Genomic DNA, 17023 nt, shown 5'->3' with positions numbered 1-17023 from the left:
TACTAGTTGACTATGAATTTAACAACTGCTTCACAAAAGGTGAGTGCATACTATATAAGACTATCACTTCCTTAAATCTCCTCAAATCTAACATTTCCATAGAAAATCCAGTCAACTCTTACATAGTCTTGGGGATTCCTCTCACTTGGTAGGTGCTCCTGGAAGGCAACTGGATTGAAGACCTTGGACTGTTCCTCTCTAATTTTATAATTTAATGGTGAGGTTGGTTGTCCTGCGCTCGGCCTCGCCTGCAAGAACCACGCGGGACACAGGATTCTCCTGCAGAAATAGCTTTAATGTCTCTTGGGAGCTAGAGCATAAGCCACATGGCGGAGACCCAGATATGAAGGAAGCCATCCCTTATATATGAAACAGACCCTGCTTCGGACGTGTCACTCTTGGATTGGTCCGCTGCTCCCAGTCCCAGGTGATGCCTCGGGAGTAGGCGGGGACAGTAGTGGAAAATTACCAACACGTGTGCGTTCGCCTGGCGGTGAAGCCGGATGTCAGCGCCATCTTGTGATGGAGCATGAGGCTGTGGCTTTCTACATCTCCCCCTAATTTTACTTCTTTGCAGAAAGGCAACTCCCTCAGAAGGTAAAGATAGAGGTCGCACTTCCCAAAATGGAAACATTAAAATGGGCTTACACGGAATCTGCCCCTAGGCTCATGACACCTGGAACTTATCCGGCCTGCCCTCTGCCATTTTTCTGGGAAAGGGGAATATATGGCAGGAAACCCTTATGCAGGGCGACTTATCTCTCAGAGAGGGCCATTCTCTGTGCGATGCTTTTTTCAGCTCGACAACCTTCAGGGCTAGCTAAGCCAAGCACTCCACCCTGTGCCATGGACCACAGTCCTAGGGGTGCAGGAGCTGATTGGCTTAAACCTTACTGCTTTAACATAGATAACCACATATCAGTAGAGGCTCCCTGTTCCAGGGCAGCCAGCGCTGTGCAGATAACCACTTTGTCCCTATGACTTTGGGATTTGAGTCAGCAAACCATCCAGAGGAGAAACACTATTCCATAGCGTAGGACCATTCCAAAACATTTCCACCCCCACCCATTCTTTGAAGTAGGGGATGAAGGACACGACCCAGGACTGGAATCCTTTGGCCAGGCTTATGTCCACTCGCATGGAGTTGATTGTCACGATGGACTGTCTCAAGGAGGACAGCAAATCATCAAAATTCTCCTGCAAGATACAAAGACAATTCTCGGGACAAGTTAGCCACTTTTATAAAGTTCTCATATGGTACACTGGTCACACATAAGGCTGGAGTTTTCCATACACAGCCCAATTGGGCAAGCTGCCATAAGCTATCCACCTGTTTTTGCATTAGGTCAATTCTTTAATTAAGAACCATTATTTTACCTTTAATAGATGTATCTATGGTAGCCTGCTGATCCAGGGCTGTAGCCACTGTGGTAGATAACTGATTGAGGGTCTTTGTTTTTCATGATATAGGCCGTGCTGCCCCAGTGGCGCCTAGGAAAAACCCAGGCCCTGTTTGTTGATATTAGGTTTAAGATTTATTGGCTCCCGTATTCCTTGCCAGTACGGTGGCCTTGGGTTCCAGAGCCCGCCCGCCATCCAAGGGCTGTGTGCGGCCCTGGGCCTGCTCGCTGCGCGGCTCCGCGTGTCCCAGGCCAGGAAGTGGCGGCTCCACCCCCAGGCGCCCCCGCCTTCCCTGCGGGGCCAGCCCAGTCCTCCACAGCTGTGTTGGTGGGGGAGTGTGGCGGGAGCCGACACCCAGACCGAGGTGGCACAGGCCGGCAACATCTCAAGGTCCGCACCAGAGCCGCTGTGGCTCAAGGGGCCGATGGGAGAGGCGGCAAACAGGGCCGCTGTCCTACTAGCAAACTCTCAACACCTGTGCCATAGCAAAAGCGGCTGTAAACTCTCACAGATCCAGCCAACGACCCAATCACCCCAAAATCCAAGGGCCCTTCGCATCCATCTCCCTGCAGAACCCGAAACATCAGACAAGCCAAGTGTATACACAGCAATCTTTCAGGAGGACTTGAGTTCTTAAAATGTTAAGCAGTTCTTAAAAACTTAAGTCGCACTATGTAGATGTAATACGGTACTGTCTGTTTACTGCATCTAAACCTTAATTGCGCTTTTATTATGATAATTACGACCAGTCCTGCCTGAAGTCAGCATAGTTTAGCGTAGCCAAATGGAACCAGAGCCATTTTAGCCTCAGAGACCCTCACAGTTTTAGGTACATTGCAAGCCTCCTGCATGCCTGGCTGCTTGTGGCACCGCTCTCATTTTCGGTACTGCTGTGACACCCTCCAGGCCAGGCACCAACTGAGCCAGCGCAACGTGCCCCCCACCATAGCCACCGAGCAAAGCTCAGCTGCACCCACTCCGAGCCCAAACCGGTGTACGGAGCAAACCGGAATTCAGAGAAGCAGGCTTGCTGCTCTGCAACCACTGAAAGGACCTCATTTAATCTTTTAGGGAATTTGGGCGCCGTTAATCTCTCTGGCTACTTCCTGCTGAATTGGGCCGTTGCATTTTAGGGGTATACACTACAACATTTCAGGAGGTCTCGGTGATTCAAACCACATAAATCCCAAGTACACCCTTAGGCTCTCCTTTTCTGTGGAGACGAAAACAGAACCTCTTTTCCAAAACATCATATCCTTAGCAGTTTCTAAATTTAAATATCTTTCTCCTGTCCAGTACACAAAAGACAACACAAACAACATAACATATATCTGTCCTTTTTTCTTATTGTTGGTATCAGAAAGCTTTTGACCTTGTTGATCATTCTTAGAACCACCGGGGGATCCTTTTTCCTTATTTTCTTTTCTGCCTCCCCCATTCTTTACCGGAGGGTCATTTTTAACTTATCTGGGTGCGCGCACAACCTCCCACTGCTGCTAAGCTTCTGATATGCTCTCTGGACTTTAGAGTGTACCTCTCTGAGCATGCATGCCTGCAGTTCTGAAATCCTCCTGGTCTCCGGCGGTGCAAAGTTCTTCTTCCCGGGTATCAGCACCAGATGTCCTGCGCTCGGCCTCGCCTGCAAGAACCACGCGGGACACATAGGATCCTTCTGCAGAAATAGCTTTAATGTCTCTTGGGAGCTAGAGCATAAGCCACATGGCGGAGACCCAGATATGAAGGAAGCCATCCCTTATATATGAAACAGACCCTGCTTTGGACGTGTCACTCTTGGATTGGTCCGCTGCTCCCAGTCCCAGGTGATGCCTCAGGAGTAGGCGGGGACAGTAGTGGAAAATTACCAACACGTGTGCGTTCACCTGGCGGTGAAGCCGGATGTCAGCGCCATCTTGTGATGGAGAATGTGGCTGTGGCCTTCTACAGTTGGTTCTCCTTTATATTCTTCTGTCTTTGTTTGAATATCTCTATTATCTGTTTTAGTAAGTTTTTCTAAGGCTTGTAACTACTTATTAGTCAAAACAGCAATATTTCTCTTATAACATTCTAAGGCCTGTATCTTGTCACTCATATCAACCAACTTTTTTTTTAGGGATAAAACAAGAATTACCAAACTGATGATAATAATTAACATTATATAAAACACAACTATGTGAATTATCCCCTCACTTAATTGTTTCATTTTTTAAACCATCCATTGTGTAATCATACAGAGACCTAACTTTATCGTAATAGTGTTTCCTAATTTTTAATGTGGGGGAAAAAACTTTTTTTAAAACTAATTCCTCCCTTTAAGAATTCCCAACTGTCCCACCAAATTTGATGATGATGACAGTGAAGTGTGAGGCTAGCTGCCACTTCAGAGACCGTCTGAGCAGAGAATACAGGTGGTGCACAGCCTGGCCAAGGACAGCTGCAGCTGCTAGCATGTAGCTGTGAGCGGAGAGCACATGGGAGTCCCAACAACAGTAGAAGCCCAAGCAGGTGTCAAGGCAGCAACCTGGTGTGTCAGTAGCCTTAGGAGAGGGTCCAGGGGAAGAGGAAGATGACTGTCTGAAAGCACACACAGGGAGTCACGTGGGAGAAGCACGTGCTGCAGGAATTCAGGCCAGTGGTGAGGCCTAACTCTGGTGACATTTGGAGTCCAAGTGTCTGTGAGATTACTATAGAGAGGCTGCAACAGAAAAACCCTAGACTCACTCAGAGGGCTCGGGGAAGAAAAGGAAAACAAGGAAAACTGAGCTGGCGGTGAGGTGACCCTGGTGGGTGCAGTTTCCATGTGCAGCTCTGGTCAATGCCTGCAGGCCACTGGCAAGGAGTTATTTCATAAATTTGTGTCCCAAAAGTTGAAGCATAAATATAATTAATCTTATCAATAAAAAACAGAAGTTAGAATTGGGGGTAAAAATCTGAAAGATTAGAGAAGCAGAGAGAGAGCCATAGTCCCTTCTTACCTCTTTCATCCTCCCTCTAAAAAGACTAAGATCCTGTCTCCTCTCTGTACAGACCTCCAAACCTCTATGGTTAACTAGTGGCTTGCTCCACCCTCTGACTTCAAGTGAAAGACCTTAATTTCTAGGGTTCAGGAAGGATCCCCCAGACTCAATAAGCCATGCCAATGGATGCAAACAGCAAGAGGATTCTTTATTGTTGAAGGCACCAACGGGTGACTCAGTACTCCAGTGAGACTGAGCCCCCCATGTATTTTTCCAGCAAGCATTTATAGGGTCTCAGGGTTACATAACGGGGGAAGCATAGCAACAGCAATATCATTGGTCAATTCAAATTAACATATGGGGCGGGTCAACATCAGGACAAAAAACAAGTCTAGATTAAGTCAGTTTCAGCCAGTTTCTGCCCCCTCGGTTTTCGATATACAAAGGACTGGGTGTTTTTCTCAAGACTGCTTCTGCCGCCCACAGATATCTTGTTTTTACCTCCTTGGCAGGTGTAGTCGGCCTTAAGACTGCTTCTGCCCACAGATATCCTGTTTTGCCCTGGCCTAGTTGATCACAAAAACATCTTAAGATGGAGACTAGGGTTGGGGTCTTTCACAAGCAAGCTTTATTTGTCAGAACACAAAACTCACACAACTTTGGTGCAAGGAGCAGGAGCCAGCTCTTCACGCTGCATCTGCACTGAGAGAGCAGAGGGAGATGAAAGCCAGGGCTTCACTTTTCCACACTGTTGAACTGCTCAGACTGTATCGTGTAACCAGTACAATCTCCTCTTAATGTATACCAAGTCTATCAGTTCTTTTCCTCCAGAGAAACCTGACTAATACAGGTGATTGGAAACTGCTTTTGTGAAAAAGAATAAACTTCTCATTTAGGTCTGCAAGATAACGAAAAAGTATGATGAAATTTTGGCATTTTGTCTCTGTCCTGTTTTTGTCTTAATTCTAGGAATAGTTGGGTCTAGCAGGTCCTTCTCCCTAGATGAGGAAAATTCCTCATGGGGGTGGTCTGACCTGATTCAGCTCAAAGTCCAGGTGTAACTTCAAACTAGCCATTTCCCCTTTGTCCCTGGAAAGACTGGGACTGCGGCCAGGACCAGTGCTTCTGTAGTCTCTGCAGGTGGAGGTGGGGACACCCTGTCACTGTGAGAGTGACAGAGAGGAGAGAAGTCATGTCAGGGAAGGGGCAGCGTGGTTTCTGAAGGACAACGAGTCCCTGAAGGAGTAGGGGAGGCCTACAGTCATGTAGTCTCCACCTGTCACTTTTGAACCTCTTCAGTGGGTAATAGTGGGCATGGTGGAAGTGCATGCTGGGTAGTCTGCCCTTCCTCTCTTACTAGATTGGAAGATGACAATAGAAAAAAAAAGACAGCAAGATCTCTCTCTCTCTCTCTCTCTCTCTCTCTCTCTCTCTCTCTCCCTCCCCCTCCCCGTGTGTAAGTAAATATCAGCCCTGGTCATACCTTTGCCTGCTGCCGTGTAACAGACCTTGTGACCTGAATGCCTATGGCTGCCTTCTATGCACTTATTCTCTGTGGGAACATAGGCCATGGGAGCAGCAAGAGGTGGGTGAGGAGTGGGAGTTGCTGACTCGGCCTGGATGCCTGCCTGTGTCCCTTCTCATTCCTAAGGGCTAAGGAAGGGGGTGCATCCAGATGAGTTTGGGGAGATTGATTTAAATGAGTGAGATAGAAGAGGACTCATTCACTCTTCTACTTTGTCTGAATCAGCAAACCCTGAGAGGAGCAAGGCAGAGAGCTGATGTCCCCTGTCCTTATCTGCACATGTCCTTCTCCACTTACCCAGAGAGTTTCTTTTGGGCCCTGCTTCCAGGAATTCTAGTCTCTAAAATGGAGTATACTTAACTGAAATAAAAGAAATAGAAGCAATTTTGGTGGTATTATTTGTTTTCCTGAAATTTGGGCAAAGATTTGGTTTGTAGACTGAGTCATCTCAAATTTCCCTGATTTTGTAATCATCCTCACAGAGATGAAGATGTTGTCTGCCTCACTTTGGCTACTAGACTAGTTGTGTTGGATGGAGTCATCAGAGCGGAGGGAATCTCAACTGAGATGATGTCCCCATAAAATTGGGGTATTGGTCATTTTCTTAGTAATTGACAGGAAAGGACTTGCTCGTCGTGGGTGGTGCCTTGGCTGGTAGTCCTGGGCTCTATAAGAAAGCAGGATAAGTAAGTCATAGGGAGTAAGCCAATAAGCAGCACTCCTCCATGGCCTCTGCATCAGCTCCTGCCTCCAGGTTCCTTTCCTGTTTGAGTTCCTGTCCTGACTTCCTTCTATGGAAGCATAGCCAAGCAAACCCTCTTTTCCACAACTTACTTTTGGTCATGATGTTTTATCACAGCAATAGTAACACTAACCAGGACATTATTAAAATAGTGATTTCCAAGAAGTTGAAATTTCCCCACAATCTAGTGATGGGAAAGGAACACGCCGAAGTCTGGTGTCAGTCAGAGATTCTAAACAATTTGCCAGGGTTACTTAGTAATGTATACTTCTTGCTCTCTATTTGAATCTAAACTTTATGTCAGGACCAAGAAGATGGACTCGAGGAGAACCTGGTGCTCCACTTCTCGATGTGGCCACATTGGATAAATCTTCCTCTACTTTTCATGACTGTTTACTCTATCAGCCTTTTGAGTCTTTTGAGCCAAGTCCAGCCTCCATGGACTTGGACCCTAACAACTCTAGTTACCCTCTTTATCCAGAATGATAGCAGTTTCTAGACAACCATTATTCTAAGTTCTCAAAAACATGGAAGATCAGGGCTCCTCTTGTTTGAGGGCTGCTCTGTTCTCACTGCATGTCATTCTTCTCCCTTCACTTGGGGGCCTCACAATGCTTCTGATGGCCATGAGGGTCAGGTGCAGCTATAGCTCCTTACCAGGAGAATCAAGACAATTTCTGACGATGGTGAGAGCCAGAGGGAGGGAGGAAGGGTTGATAAGAGGGATGTGGACACCTCAGAAATGGGGATAGATGATCCAAGCAGGAGACTATAGCCCCTGACTTCTAACACCGTTTCCCTCATCTGCTAAAGGATGCCTGGCACAGTTATGCATGCCTTTCATCCCGGTACTCGGAAAGTAGAGGCAGGTGGATCTCTGTGAGCTTGGGGCCACCTTGGTCTACAAAATGAGTCCCACGACAGTAAGAGCTACATATGGAGACCCTGTCTCTAAAAACCAAAATAAATAATGATAATAATAATGAATAGTAGTATTAAATAAATGGATATGGAAAGTGCTTGTGTTGCCAGTTCTGGGGTGGAGAATAACGTTTCTCAAAACTTGTTTTGAGAAAGGAACAATGTAAGGTTGAACAGCTCTGTGGAAAGACCTGGCCCAGGCTTTTGGAAGCCCAGCAATAGAGGCTCCTCTATTCCTGCTTTGTCAGGTTCTCTTTGTTTCTAACACTGTTACCAAGGGCAATAGCCCTTCCACTCAAGTGCAGCATCGGAGTTGGCTTGAGAGTTTCTGTCCCTGTGTCAACATTGTAACTAAAGTGCCAGCTCTGTGCCTAGTCCATCGTTGGTCCTCAGAAAGAGTGGCCATCACATTTCACATGGATGCTGACTTTTGTCCACATCAAGGTTTGTGTTTTTCCAAATCCCTGTCTCTGCAGCACGGCAGGGTAATGGCCGAGAGGCTTCGGTCTGTAAAGGTCTAATAGCTTACGATGATGTGTGGTCTAGGGTACTTGAGTAGGCTGCATTCTGCTTACATTCCAAGTCCTGTGGCCTGGACCTCACTGGCAACCTTGAGGTAGCCCAGACTGACCTTGAAGTTGCAGGAATTCTCTTGCCTGAACCTCCTAAGTCCTGAGATTATAGGCCTGCCTAACCCCAGTTACCAGAAGACAGTTTGGAACAATGCTGCTACGGAGGTAGTTTGTTGGGTCAAACGGCATAAGATGTAAAAGGTCCAGCCCAGGGCTCGGCACCGAGTACACACACCGTTCCTAGGGGGTAGGGGTGGGGGCAGCTTCCACTGCTTTCACTGTCTTCAAGATACTCCGTATTCTTGTCCTTCAAGTTGCCTCGCTGACGACACCACAGGGAGAGACACCTGACATCCATGCTCAGGAAGGAGCTTCCAGAGGTGCCTCCTTCGCAGCCAGTTCACTGACCAGCCAGGTGAGGACTAGAGGGCCACTCGCTCTGCTTGGAGCCATAAACAGCCACGCAGGCCGGTGGTTCCCCAGTCACACTGCTCCTCTGGGGACCAAGAATGCTGAGCATCCATGACCAGCACCAGACTTCATATCACTGAATAGTCAGTATTTTTTCTGTGTTCTGTAAGCACATTCCCCATTTTGAAATGGTGTGTGTGTGTGTGTGTGTGTGTTCGGGGGGCGGAGAGGAGTGTCTAGATTGGCAATCACGTGAAATTCAGAGGACAATATTTGGGAGCTGGTTTTGGCCAGTCACCTTGTTGAGGCAGGGTCTCTTATCTGTTTTTTGCTCTGTACTCCAGGCTAGCTGGCTTTAAGTGATTCTGTCTTCACCTTCTATGTTGCCACACGAGTGTTTCCATTACAGATGCTTACTACCCATGCAGCATTTTTTTTGTTTAACTTGGATTCTGGATCAGACTTGGCTTGCATGGCCACTGCTTTCACGTGATAAGTCATCCTACTGACCCACGCTCTAAATTGCTCCACATCAATTTTCATTTACTTGTGTACAAAGGCCTTTGACACTCACGAATCTACCAAAAATAATTTATTAATAAACGATAGCAGATCATTCTGTGCCTTCAGCGTCATCAGCTGCTTCACTCTCCTCTGCTTCAGTGACCGACAGTTTCAGGGCCGGCGGCATCGCGTCTTTCTTGACCTCCCTGGAAGAAAAGCAACGCCAAGGCTTTCAAACTTTGAAACGAGGAACTTGCCCTTAGTTCCTCAGCTGAGGAAGATATTTACCCTGGTACCTCCTTTTTGAAAATCTCCTCCTCTCCAGAGGACTCCTTGTCCTGTAGATCCTGAGCCATGTTTTTCTTGCGTGTGTCGTGAAGAGGCCTATACATATCCCTAAGCCATAGTGGCCACCTTAGCCAGAAAAATCCTTCCTAGGAAAGAGAAGGGGAGACATTAGTTCTGTTAGCCCCCACCTTCTCCAGCCACAGCACCGAGTCTCGGGCTTACCTGACTCTCACAGTCCTTGTAGCATCTCTTACTCCTTGGAAGAAAACACATGTAGAAGACAGTTAGTGATTGTGCTGTGTGTGTGTGTGTGTGTGTGTGTGTGTGTGTGTGTATGTGTGTGTGCACGCACGTGTGTATGTTTGGGGACATCTTGGCTCTCCCCATAACAAAGATCACCCCAGCACTGGGACTTAACAACAATTCCATGCATATCTGGCTTTTAGGAACTTTCTAAGTCTGTTCTAAGGGCCCACAATGCCCCGGGGAGATCTTTGCAGGTGACTTGTCCTGAAGCAGAGCCCAGGCACCAGCATGACAATAGCCCCACTTATTCCACTGAACCAACTTATCCCTCTGAAGAAGCCACCCTGGGCAGGAGCCCTTTGCTCTCCTGCAGATCAGTTCTCATAGGCAGACTTGCTGAGGTGAGGGAGGGGCCGCTCCTGCTTGCCTAGCTGCTTTATCCTCCAAGTGCAAAGCCCAAGTCCACAGCACAGCTCACAGACTCAGGATTTCACCCTGCAGCCTGCCTCTGGTGAGGAGCTGTAAGAGCAGTTTAAAGGGCACGGCTAGCTGCGCATGGTGGATCATGCCTATGATTCCAACCTTGGGAGCCTGAAACAAGATTCTCAGGCCAGCCTTGGATACATAGTGAGTTCTGTATGCTGCCAACAGCAGAACAGGCACAGCCTAACCTCCTTTCCTTAAAGAAATGGTTACACTTGGAGATCTCTTTGTTAGTCTTGGGTATATCTGCCTTTTTGGGGGGCCAGGCAAGACATTAGGGGAAATAACATTCTTTCTGAGTTTCCCCAATGAGGCCCAAGCTCTCTGATAGCTCTCAGGTTCTCTTTGAACAGTTGCTAATCTTGTATTTACCCTGTGTACTTTTCTTCATCTCCATCTCTTGCTGCTCTGTGAGAATAAACCTGTTTTGGAAGACAACATGATCATGATTATAACAGTGACTGAGGTCTCCAAGCTATATCTATTCCTTTTACTTAACTGACACCTACCCTGCTACTCTTCTCGTCTGTAGCACCGAGTTTAGGGTGTCTCATGTAGCTGGCACTTAATATGGTGTATTGACTCTTTTACATAAAATTAAACAAGTCCTAATGAAAAACTCTTAAAAGTCAAAGAAAGGAATATCTTTAACTTCACCAACGTATATACGAGAAGAGCAAGAGCAGAATACCTCTGACCACAACCATGAAGCCTTTGTCTCTGGTGAGCTTCTGAAATGTAATATGGAAAATAAACACGGTATTGAGGAGGAACGAACTATTATTGCTATTACCTGAAACAATGAACAACCAAAAAGTTCAAGACAATCGACTAATATTTCACTAGAATAAGAGGATTCAATACTGTTGGCTAGTGACAAAATAAGAGAGGTGAGGATACAGAGCCCAACAGATTCCACATGTATCTCCCCTACAAACTAAGCAAGTTCCCATTTATGATAGCAATGGAGATGGGCAGTGCTTCAGAACAAATGTAACTTAGGATGAGTAAATTCTCTGATGAAAATGCTAATTCTTTTAAAGAACATTAAGAGAAATGACAAGCCACAGAGCGAGTTTCTGTCTAAAAACAAAAGGCAATCTAAACCAGCAAAAGCTTGTAAATCTGTCTCGGTGTAGAGTGCAAGGCCTGGTTTAATCTCAGAGAGGAGGAGAGGGAGGAGGAGGCGGCAGCAGCAGAGGCAGCAGTGAAGGTAAGGCCTGCTGTCAAGGTGTCAACCGTCAGCGGACAACTATAAAGGCCATGCTGTCTTATGAAATCTGATCTTTTCCCCACTTATATGTATGTGCCCACATGTGTGCTGTGTGTTTATGTGTGGTGAATGTGTGAGTACATGTGCATGTGTGAATGATTATGGAGGCTTGAGGTTGATGTTGGCTATCTACATAACTCTTCCCTCTCATTCCCTGACTCAGAGTTAATCACATCCAGAGCTTCCTGATATGACTAGCCTCATTATGCAGCTTGTTTTTGGGCAATCCTATGTCTGTCTTTGGCATGGGAATTACAGGTGACTGTCATGCTACCATGTCTGACTGGAATTCTCCAGGTCCTGAGAATTTTAAATCTAAAGTCTAATCTTCATGTTTGTGTAGAAAGAGATTCAACCACTGAGCCATGTCCCCAGTACAAACATTTATTTTCTTTTTTCTTTTTCTCTTTCTCTTTCCCTCTTTCTCTCTCTCTCTCTCTCTCTCTCTCTCTCTCTCTCTCTCTCTCTCTTTCTCTCTCTCTGTCTCTCTCTCTCTCTTCCTTTCTTTTTAAACAAATAAGATCAGCTGACATTTGGTAGGGAAATGTTAAGAATGATTACACAATGTATGGAAAACAGGACAGAGAACAGGAGCTTGCCCTATCAAATCAAGAGGAGTTAACCAGCAATGGGGGGAGTTCAGTTAATGTAACCAGCGGAAGTTATCCAGCAATGTGGGGCTCAGTTAATGTACAAAGTAACTCTGATTAATGCTGTGATTCTTGACTAGTACAGGAACAACAGCAGGATCAAGATAAGCATCCAGATAGAGCTGTATCTTAGCCCAGTGAAGAAAGAGTCAATTAGCCAATCTGAATTATTTTAACATCTAGATATTCTTGTGAGGGAGGGATATTCCCTGACTCAACCATACCCACCAAAAATGAAATAAATTCTAGGCAGATTAAAAGAATACATAAATAAGAGGCTGGAGAGATGGCTCCACAGTTAAGAACATTGGCTGCCCTTTCGGAAGACCTGTGCAATATTCCTATGCACTGTGTAAGTATATGTCACTGTAATTGGTTTAATAAAGAAACTGACTGGCCAATAGCTGGACAGAATAGGGTTAGGCAGGAGAGCCAGACTGAGAATGTGGGGAAGGAGAAGGGCGGAGTCAGAGGAATCACCAGAAGGTGCATAAAGTACCAAACCACGTGGCAAAGAATAAATTAAGAAATATTGGTTAATTTAAATGTAAGAGTTAGCTAGTAATAAGCCTAATCTATGGATGAGCATTTGCAATTAACATTAAGTCTCTGTGTTGGTTGTTTGGGAACTGGTGGGTGGGAAAGAAATAGCTGTCAACAAATGGCACCCAAAGGTTCAGCAACTACATCCACATGAAACCTGAGAGAGTTTGTAAAAGGGTTCTAGGCACACATAAACAGAGCCTAGAGCGGCTTCCTAGTCTCATTTCTCTGGTACAGGGATGCATCTCCTGGTGCTGCTAGCAAGCAGAGCAGCCAGTGCACCATGAGCTAAGGGCAAGGCAGGTTCCTGCAATCCTCTCATGGCAGCCACAGAAAAGCGTCTCCTGTTAACTGCCTGTGGGAGGGAGACAGTCACCAAAACAGAGGCAGAGGTCGTAGCTACACTGCTTAGCAGTCTAAAGTCTCATGTGGAAAAAAAAAAGATTAGATATGTGATAAAGACAGATTCAGATGAAAAAAAACTCTCTAAATGGGTTACAGTATGCTTAAAAATATAAATAGATTAGGGAGAGAGAAAAGAAAGAATATATACAGTCTTAGATTTAAAAATACAGTTTTAAAATAAAAGTCCTTAAAAAGTAAGTAAAGTAATATAAAAGAAAAAAGTCATGTAAGGATGGGAAATGCAGAGAGTCTGGACCCTGTATGTTATTGTGTTGTCTTTAAACTTTTTGACTGCTTAGAGACACTGGATTAAAGCTGCTGGATTAAACCAACTACACATTTAAAAAATACCTTGACTTCAAAATTTAAGTCAAAAGGTATGTTGCATTGGGGGAGAGGTTTTGCTTTTATTTCTACAGGATTTGAGAGGCTGTGGATTCATTTTAGGTTAAAGAAAATCAGGTTTGATCAAAGGAAGACCCCCGAAAAGTCTGTCTACAAATATAAAGAAATTAACCTAGAAAAAACTACAAAATACACAATATTTATTTTACCTGCTCAAACATAAAACAAAAAATCATCTTTGACTAACTTGTATACAACACATAGTCTATACTTTTATCAATACAAAAATGTATGTTACTTGTTAAAGTTTATGTATTTTCAGAACAAGAAAAACAAACATCAGTAAAAGTGGATGGCCCAGATTTCCCAAAACCTCAGAGCACCTCTATTACAATTTCCTTCAAGTTCTGCACTCAGAACAGCTTCAAGGCTGCTGACTGAGATGAGCCAGCCTCATAGGCTACCCCAGTAAAGTTTTACAAAGATGCCAGCACCCCCAAACAACAGAGAGTAATCTAAAGAATGACACTCACCTCCCCCCAAATGGGTTCTCTTTCTAAAGGAATAAAGGAGGCTAGGATGTAGAAACGATGGGATAAAAGCATCAATTGTTGAATCTACATCTAAACCAAAAAAGCAACTAGTCTTAAATATTTTATATTGGTATGGATTTTTGTATATTGATACAAATTTGAGGTTATTTTTGTTATACTGTATGTATGTTTCTACTCTTAAGATATTTTTAAATATTGATACAAAATTAAGATTATTTTTGTTAGAACACACTGTACACATTTGTACTCCTGCCTAGGTATTGTACCTATACAGCTCATTTAACAATGTAATGAAAATTTCTAGTCCTTGAAAGTTATTGTTACAAACTAATAATAATAAAGGATAATAAAGAATTTCAGGCTAGTAGTTAGTTACCTATTATAATCAAACTTGTAATCATGTTAGGTATCTTTTCAAGATAATATAGAGATATATTTTAGATAAACAGGTATTCTTCAAACATTTCAAAGACCTAAAGAATATGACATTTAAAATGTTTTAATAACTTAGGCTTTTCTTGGCATGAGACACATTTGTTCCTAGAGGCTCAGATCTATTTCAAAAAAGGATGATGGGCACTGAAGAAACTCTATAGATGGAAGTTTTTGTCCTGCCCAGTCCCACAGCTGTTCAGTCCCAAATAAATACACAGAGGCTTATATTAATTATAAACTGCTTGGCATATTACTCAGGCTTATTACTAACAAGCACTTACAACTTAAATTAACCCATAATAATTACCTATGTTTAGATATGTGGCTTGGTGCCTTTTCTCAGGAAGGCATTCTCATTTTACTTCCTCTGTGTCTGGCTTGTGACTCTACCTCTGCCTTTCCTCTTTCTGTAATTCTTCTAGTCTAATCACCCTGCCTATACTTCCTGCCTGGCTACTGGTCCATCAGTATTTTATTAAACCAATATAAATGACAAATCATTACAGTGTACAAGAACATTATCACACAGCAAAATCCTATATGGAGTGGCAAAAGCTAGCTGTTTGGGCAAAGAAACTGCCCTTGCCTAGAAGCTGCTGACAGTATGCTGTCCAAACTGGACAAGCAGGACACAAAAGTGACTGCTGAACTTTGTCAAGACAGGATAGGAGAGTCCTTCAAAGTTCTCTACTTCTTAGAAATGTCTGTCAGATATATTAGGCAAAGATGGATGCCCCAACATTACAGAAGAACTTAGGGTAACTCTCTAGGCAGTCCGATGTCCCTGTTGTTATAACATTCCACCCTTCTGGGGTCTTTGATGGAGCTGAATACTAGATAGTCATAGTTAAAGTTTTTCTTAGTTATGATAAAAGATAAATTATGTATAAAATTTTAGAGTCACAAAGATAAAATAGATAATATAGTATTTTCTCTAATTTTGCCAAATATAAATGAACTTGACATTGTAACTGTAATTCTTACTTGATAACTCCTTTTGTTGTATATAATTTTACTATGTTAAAGTTAAAATCTTCCTTTTTAATTAGACAAAGATGGGGAAATGTGCAATATTCCTATATACTGTGTGAATATATATCACATTCTCAGTCTGGCTCTCCTGCTTAACCTTATTCTATCCAGCTATTGGCCAGTCAGTTTCTTTATTAAACCAATTACAGTGACATATACTTACACAGTGCATAGGAATATTGCACAGGTCTTCCGAAAGGGCAGCCAATGCTCTTAACTGTGGAGCCATCTCTCCAGCCTCTTATTTATATATTCTTTTAATCTGCCTAGAATTTATTTCATTTTTTGTGGGTATGGTTGAGTCAGGGAATATCCCTCCCTCACAAGAATATCTAGATGTTAAAATAATTCAGATTGGCTAATTGACTCTTTCTTCACTGGTCTAAGACAAAGAAACTGACTGGCCAATAGCTGGACAGAATAGGGTTAGGCAGGAGAGTCAGATTGAGAATGTGGGGAAGGAGAAGGGCAGAGTCAGAGGAGTCACCAGAAGGTGCATAAAGAAACAAGCAGGGCATGCTGTACTGAGAAAAAAGTACCAAATCATGTGGCAAAGAAGAAATTAAGAAATATGGGCTAATTTAAATGTAATAGTTATCTAGTAACAAGCTGATCTGGTGGCCGAGCATTTGCAATTAATATGAAGTCTCTGTGTCAGTTATTTAGGAACCTGCAAGAAGGAAAGAAATTTCCACCAACAAAGACCTAGGTTCAATTACCAGCACCAACACGGTGGCTCACAACTGTAACTCCACTTTCAAAGGATTCAATACTCTCTTTAGGCTTCCACAGGCACCAGGCACAAACATGATGCACAGACATACATGCAGACAAAATACCCATTGTGTACAAACACACACACACACACACACACACACACACACTGTTTCACACATATATAATAGGTATTGCATATATATACATATATATAATAGTGCGTTTTATTTCTCTATTTCCCACTGGGCTGCTGGACTTGGTGGCACATGCCTGTGATCTGAGGCAGGAAGATCAGGAGTTGAAGGTCAGCCTCAGGTACACAGTGGATTCCAGGTCATTCTGGCTATAGAAAACCCTGTCTCGAGCTCCTTCTCTCCTGGGGAGGTGGGAAATGTACACATGAGAAAACAGTGCTAGAGAAGAACTAGGACGGAGTAGCAGAGGAGTCTGCACTCCCTGAGGTGGCAGCACCCTGGTGACAAGAGCACACATAACACACACAGAAGGCGGCACAGGCCGGTAGGTGAGTGGCCTTGGCTACAGACACTTTCCTTTTTCACTGGGTTGTTTTGCCATGGAATATATTAATGCTTTGGGTGATTTGCAGTGGTTTCCTTGTACTCTCACACTCCCAGTACTTCCTGTTTGTCTCTGAGGGGGCGAAACTGACCAGTGAAGGGTCCGGGTGCAGGCTTAGGGATAGGGGAATGAATGGGAGATTTACTCTTGGTTTGGCCACTGGGACTAAGGTGCTCTTCACCCGAGGAGAGGCTTGATAAGCTCTTCCCAGAGGAGGCTGAGATTAGCTCAGACAAGGAATGGACAACTCTGTGCTGTGCTCAGCAGGCACCAGCCTTATATCCCGAAGGATGCGGAAGACAGCATCCATACCCAGCATGCAGCGAAGGCCTCTGCAAATGCAGCTGGGAACAGACAGCTCTCCCCCCAACATACTCATTTTTAAAACCACTGCTATTTTTCTCTCACATCATTTCTTCCTCATATTTATTAAAATATGTTTC

At 44.2% G+C, this 17023-nt stretch overlaps 1 protein-coding gene across 2 annotated transcripts in view; it reads right to left on the bottom strand.

Annotated features, from left to right (window-relative positions):
• Positions 1-9101: 9101 nt before the first annotated feature.
• The window catches only part of LOC125407958 (uncharacterized), a 43733-nt gene continuing 35811 nt past the window's right edge, over positions 9102-17023 (bottom strand). Inside the window, exons 11-14 of one of the 2 annotated variants that reach the window (XM_048445884.3) lie at positions 10420-10469; positions 9541-9574; positions 9319-9464; positions 9102-9236 (exon numbers count right to left, since the gene is read on the bottom strand). In XM_048445884.3, coding sequence (XP_048301841.3) covers positions 9140-9236; positions 9319-9464; positions 9541-9574; positions 10420-10469 — 327 coding nt within the window. In that variant the 3' untranslated portion in view covers positions 9102-9139. The remainder of the gene's footprint in view (positions 9237-9318; positions 9465-9540; positions 9575-10419; positions 10470-17023) is intronic. The other variant, XM_087909894.1, reaches the window with a different exon arrangement.

Source organism: Myodes glareolus, chromosome 9 (genome assembly GCF_982192425.1).
Source record: "Myodes glareolus chromosome 9, mMyoGla1.1, whole genome shotgun sequence".
NCBI classification, from domain to species: Eukaryota; Metazoa; Chordata; class Mammalia; order Rodentia; family Cricetidae; genus Myodes; species Myodes glareolus.
Note: the sequence above shows the minus strand (reverse complement) of the source record. Positions and strands in the feature narration are given on the sequence as shown.